General features: G+C 34.1%; 1 protein-coding gene across 1 annotated transcript; it reads right to left on the bottom strand.

Annotated features, from left to right (window-relative positions):
- Window positions 1-2,495: 2,495 nt before the first annotated feature.
- Window positions 2,496-4,015, bottom strand: LOC130630745 (uncharacterized). The gene is made up of 2 exons (XM_057444342.1): window positions 3,296-4,015; window positions 2,496-3,141 (listed from the first exon to the last, which is right to left on the bottom strand). Exons 1-2 carry the CDS (start codon window positions 3,817-3,819, stop codon window positions 2,496-2,498), a joined length of 1,170 nt encoding a protein of 389 aa, XP_057300325.1. The 5' UTR covers window positions 3,820-4,015.
- Between the last annotated feature and the right edge of the window lie 1,899 nt (window positions 4,016-5,914).

Here is a 5,914-nt window from a genome sequence, read left to right as displayed (position 1 = left end):
AGGGAGTAAACTCATTTCTCAAACGATTTTTTAAATTATTTTTTCACCACTAAAACGCATGAGACTTGTAGTTTTCAGAAATGTTTTCATTTTTGATGAGACGTTTAATAAAAGAAGTTTAATCGCCGGCACACGAAAACCCGCCATTTCCCGTAAACCCCGGACTCGGTCCGTATAATCAAAAGTATACAAAGAAAGTACCCAGGGAGTAAACTCATTTCCCGAACGATTTTTAGATTTATATTTTCACCACTAAAACGCATGAGACTTGTAGTTTTCAAAAATGTTTTCATTTTCGATGAGACGCTGAATAAAAGAAGTTTAATCGCCGGCAAACGAAAACCTGCGATTTCCCGTAAATCCCGGACTCGGCCCTTATAGTCAAAAGTATACAAAGAAAGTACCCAGGGAGTAAACTAATTTCCCAAACGATTTTTTAAATTATTATTTCACCACTAAAGCCCATGAGACTTGTAGTTTTTAAAAATGTTTTCATTTTTGATGAGACGCTGAATAAACGAAGTTTAATCGCCGGCAAACGAAAACCAGCGATTTCCCGTAAATCCCGGACTCGGCCCGTATAGTCAAAAGTACAATCTCGTCCCCAGAGCTTCTTTTTCCCTTTCTGATATGCGTGCTGGCGCGAAAGAAGTAGCTCTGGGACTGGCTGGTTAAAGTTTGAATTTCATTGGCTCTTCAATTACGCGAGTTTTAAGACGAGTTGCTTCAAGGCGAGAACGTAACGGCCGTGAGTTAATTTAAAATGGCGGAAGATGATGTGCGGGATTTGTTATGTTGCTGTTTGTTAATGGTTGAAGTTTGAAGATTTTTATTATATAAAGAATAAAATTTAAAAAAATATTATTTTGGTAATGCTTACATGTTGAAAAGATACCTGTAAAAAGATATAATGCAAGGTACTTATAAATAGGTTTTTCTCACCTTTTGTTTAGCTAAATTTTTTTCACACTTTTTTTCTATGCTTTTTTACACCTGTTTATACCCTACAGCTGGCTTTAAATCTGACAAAAAGTTAATCATGATCTTATGTGTTCTTAAAAGGAAAGGTTATAGCTAGTAAGAAAAACTCAGGTAGTGAAAAAACTAGAGCTAGACTAGCTATATATTCTTATCATGTAACCATGCATCAACAGTTTTGGTGTTGCAGATGAAGGATACTGCAAAAGAAGGGGATGGTGATTGTAACCTTGTTAATCAAAAGCTGTTGCTATCAATCTTCAAATCACTGGGTCTTTACAGCAAGTATGCACTCGAAATGTTTGTATCAATAGCTCAAGTGGAAAGCTTATTAACACCAAGGCTTGCTGAACAACAAAAGTGGAGTTATTTTGTAAATTGGAGAGGCGGTCCTGGTCAAAATATTGAAGAAGATTTAGCACAGGAAATAACAAATAAAATCAGTAAAAATATTGTACATCATATGGGACCAAACAAAACCTTTAGTTCTATTAGTAAAATATGCAAAGCAACAAGTGGGATTAAAGAAATAACTGAAAATTACGATAAAGAACTGGAGAAACATGCAAAATCTGTTCAACATGCAACTGCTAATAGTAAAAATGATGAGATCGAAATAATTGAAGAATTGCTGAGAGTAAAACCCTTCGATTCGATACCTGATAGATTTCATGCAAGCTTTTGCAATATAAAGAGTAATCCACTACGCTATTTAAATGTGAGTGACTTTCATAAATGGCTTGATAATCATAAAAATGAAATAGGTATTTATCAGTAAAATATTCTTACACACAATGTGTTATATATATATACATTATTAGAATGTGAATACGCATAAAAACATAAACTTTTTATTGCAAGCTGGACTTTAAGAAATATTGCTGATATAGGATGTCTAAAATATCTTTACAGATAAATGTTGTTTGACCCCATCAAAAATCTTATTTGATTATAAATTTGTTGCATAATCAAACTAGCTATCTAGAGTATATATATACACAATCTGCTTCACAAAAATTCTAATGGTCCAACCTTACCAATAAAAAATGTTTTCAACAAAATAAAAGAAGAAATAAAAACTATATATATATTATTTATATACTTATAGATTCAAATATTTTCTGATGACATCAAAAATTTTTGTCGAATACCTTTCATCCCAAACATCAAATTTATGCAATAAATCACGTTCACAAGTTATTAAATGAAAATTGTTGGAAATTTTTCCAATAACATGTGTCAAATTAAACTCAAATGTTAATAAATGAGAGTCTTCTTCCTTTTCAACATTAATCATTTCTAGCTCTAAACGTATTGATTCTCTATCAATATCTGACATTTGTATATGATGAACAGGAGAAAAATCTTCAGTTGTCGTAGGATTACAGTTTTCACAACAATTGTCTTGTGTTTCGCATTTAAAACTGAAGTATTTGAGCAATGATTTTCTGAGACAATCAGTCTCTTGACAATATTTTTTAATTGATTCATCCATTTTTAAATTATTTTTACTGATGTCAGAGTTGTTGTAGTACAATATGGCATTTGATTGTGCACCATTTCTCCCTGCACGTCCAATTTCTTGTATGTAACTTTCCAGTTTTGATGGGGGAGAAATATGAATAATTAGTAATTTGAGGTACATTAACACCCATACCAAAAGCAGTGGTTGCAGATACTACCCTTATTCGAGAGTTTAAGGATTTCAATTCTTCCAAAATATCTTCTTTCATACACGAAGTGGTTGATGCATGAAATTGAGCATACAATTTAGCTCTTGGAGTTATCTCGTTTTCACAGAAGGGATTTTCAATAACCATGTCAAAAAGTTTATATGCATATCCACAATATTTTAAACCCATATATATAATTGTGATAGGGTAATCTTGTCTTGTTTCGTTTAATTCTGTTGGTATTGGTAATAGAATTTGTTCATAACTTTTTACACCATAGTTGTTTGGAAGTCGTTTTTTTACACTTAGAAACACATTTCTACGATTTGGTGAGGCTTTTACAATTTTGCAGTTCTGTAGAGATAAGTCTTTTATAATTTTGGAAATCATTTTATCTCCCGCAGTTGCGGTTAATGCAAGCATAGGGCGATCTTGAAAGATGGTGTTTAAGACAACCAAATCTTGAAAGCTTTTTCTAAATTCCAGTCCCCTGAAACGATATAAAAACATAATATATATATATATACCTAAATATGTAAATTATAGTATATACATAGTAACAAAAAGAGTATATATATACATTTATATTTTTAGCTGATAGTTTTTGTACATTTTGTAGCTAGCTATATATAAAATTTACTTACCACAATTCCACACAATGTGCCTCGTCTACTACACATGCAACAACATTATCCTGATAAATTTTTGATTTTAGTAAATTTCTTCCTGTGTGTGACAAAAATGCTTCTGGATGTCCAAATAAAAAATCAATATCTCCATTTTTTATTTCATGTGAAACTTTGAAATTTGGTTCGACAGGATCTTCCGTATTCAAATGTGCAAAAAGATCTTCTGTACATTCTTCCCTTTCATAAGTAAGTGTAGCAACTTCTACACCTCTTTGGCTCAAAATTTTTTGTTGATCCTCAATGATAGCGTTGAGAGGGCTAACAACAATCACTATGTTTCTTTTCTTCTGTAAAGGCATTACAAAAGGAAGTAACCGGTACAAAATGGATTTCCCATATCCAGTAGGCAAAACCGCATCGTTTCCATTAATTAGTTGTTCAAAGCAAATGATTTGTTTGGGCTTTAACACAAAATTTGGGTCAAAACCTTTCTCTAGAGCAAGTCGAAGTTTGGAAAAAAGTTGTATTATATTTTGCATCTTGTTAGCCAGCTAACTAAATTTTTACTCGCCATATGCTTGTTTTTATGCTCAGTTACCTTCCTATATTCCTTCCGTAAAATCTGGACAAGCAAGACAAACGGCTCTTTCAAAAATACCCACTATAGGTGGGTATTTTGACCGGCCAGTCCCAGAGCTACTTCTTTCGCGCCAGCCACATATCAGAAAGAGAAAAAGAAGCCCTGGGAACGAGATTGTCAAAAGTATACAAAGAAAGTACCCAGGGAGTAAACTCATTTCTCGAACGATTTTTTAAATTATTTTTTCACCACTAAAACGCATGAGACTTGTAGTTTTCAGAAATGTTTTCATTTTTGATGAGACGCTTAATGAAAGTGGTTTAATCGCCGGCAAACGAAAACCCGCGATTTCCCGTAAATCCCGGGCATGGCCCGCATAGTCGAATGTATACAAAGAAAGTACCCTGTGAGTAAACTCATTTCCTAAACGATTTTTTAAATTATCTTTTCACCACTAAAACGCATGAGACTTGTAGTTTTTAAAAATGTTTTCAATTTTGATGAGACGCTGAATGAATGAAGTTTAATCGCCGCCAAACGAAAACCTGCGATTTCCCGTAAAGCCCGGACTCGGCCCGTATAGTCAAAAGTATACAAAGAAAGTACCCAGGTTGTAAACTCATTTCCCGAACGATTTTTTAAATTATTATTTCACCACTAAAGCCCATGAGACTTGTAGTTTTTAAAAATGTTTTCATTTTTGATGAGACGCTGAATAAAAGAAGTTTAATCGCCGGCAAACGAAAACCCGCGACTTCCGGTAAATCCCGGACTCGGCCCGTATAGTCAAAAGTATACAAAGAAAGTTCCCAGGGAGTAAACTCATTTCCCGAACGATTTTTTAAATTATTTTTTCACCACTAAAACGCATGAGACTTGTAGTTTTCAAAAATGTTTTCATTTTTGATGAGACGCTGAATAAAAGAAGTTTAATCACCGGCAAACGAAAACCCGCCATTTCCCGTAAACCCCGGACTCGGCCCGCATAGTCAAAAGTATACAAAGAAAGTACCCAGGGAGTAAACTCATTTCCCGAACGGTTTTTTAATTTATTTTTTCACCACTAAAACGCATGAGATTTGTAGTTTTCAAAAATGTTTTCATTTTTGATGAGACGCTGAATAAAAGAAGTTTAATCGCCGGCACACGAAAACCCGTCATTTCCCTTAAACCCCGGACTCGGTCCGTATATTCAAAAGTATACAAAGAAAGTACCCAGGGAGTAAACTCATTTCCCGAACAATTTTTTAAATTATTTTTTCACCACTAAAACGCATGAGACTTGTAGTTTTTAAAAATGTTTTCATTTTTGATGAGACGCTGAATAAAAGAAGTTTAATCGCCGGAAAACGAAAACCTGCGATTTCCCGTAAATCCCGGACTCGGCCCGTATAGTAAAGAATGTACCCGGGATGTAAACTCATTTCCCGAACGATTTTTTAAATTATTATTTCACCACTAAAACCCATGAGACTTATAGTTTTTAAAAATGTTTTCATTTTTGATGAGACGCTGAATAAAAGAAGTTTAATCACCGGCAAACGAAAACCCGCCATTTCCCGTAAACCACGGACTCGGCCCGTATAGTCAAAAGTATACAAAGAAATTACCCAGGGAGTAAACTCATTTTCCGAACGATTTTTTAAATTATTTTTTCACCACTACAACGCATGAGACTTGTAGTTTTTAAAAATGTTTTCATTTTTGATGAGACGCTGAATAAAAGAAGTTTAATCGCCGGCAAACGAAAACCCGCCTTTTCCCGTAAACCCCGGACTCGGCCCGTATAGTCAAAAGTATATAAAGAAAGTACCCAGGGAGTAAACTCATTTCCCGAACAATTTTTTAAATTATTTTTTCACCACTAAAACGCATGAGACTTGTAGTTTTTAAAAATGTTTTCATTTTTGATGAGACGCTGAATAAAAGAAGTTTAATCGCCGGAAAACGAAAACCTGCGATTTCCCGTAAATCCCGGACTCGGCCCGCATAGTAAAGAATGTACCCGGGATGTAAACTCATTTCCCGAACGATTTTTTAAATTATTATTTCAC

This window comes from Hydractinia symbiolongicarpus, chromosome 2 (genome assembly GCF_029227915.1).
Source record: "Hydractinia symbiolongicarpus strain clone_291-10 chromosome 2, HSymV2.1, whole genome shotgun sequence".
In the NCBI taxonomy this organism is placed as follows: Eukaryota; Metazoa; Cnidaria; class Hydrozoa; order Anthoathecata; family Hydractiniidae; genus Hydractinia; species Hydractinia symbiolongicarpus.
The sequence above is the reverse complement of the archived record's forward strand: the minus strand, read 5'-3'. Positions and strand labels throughout refer to the sequence as shown.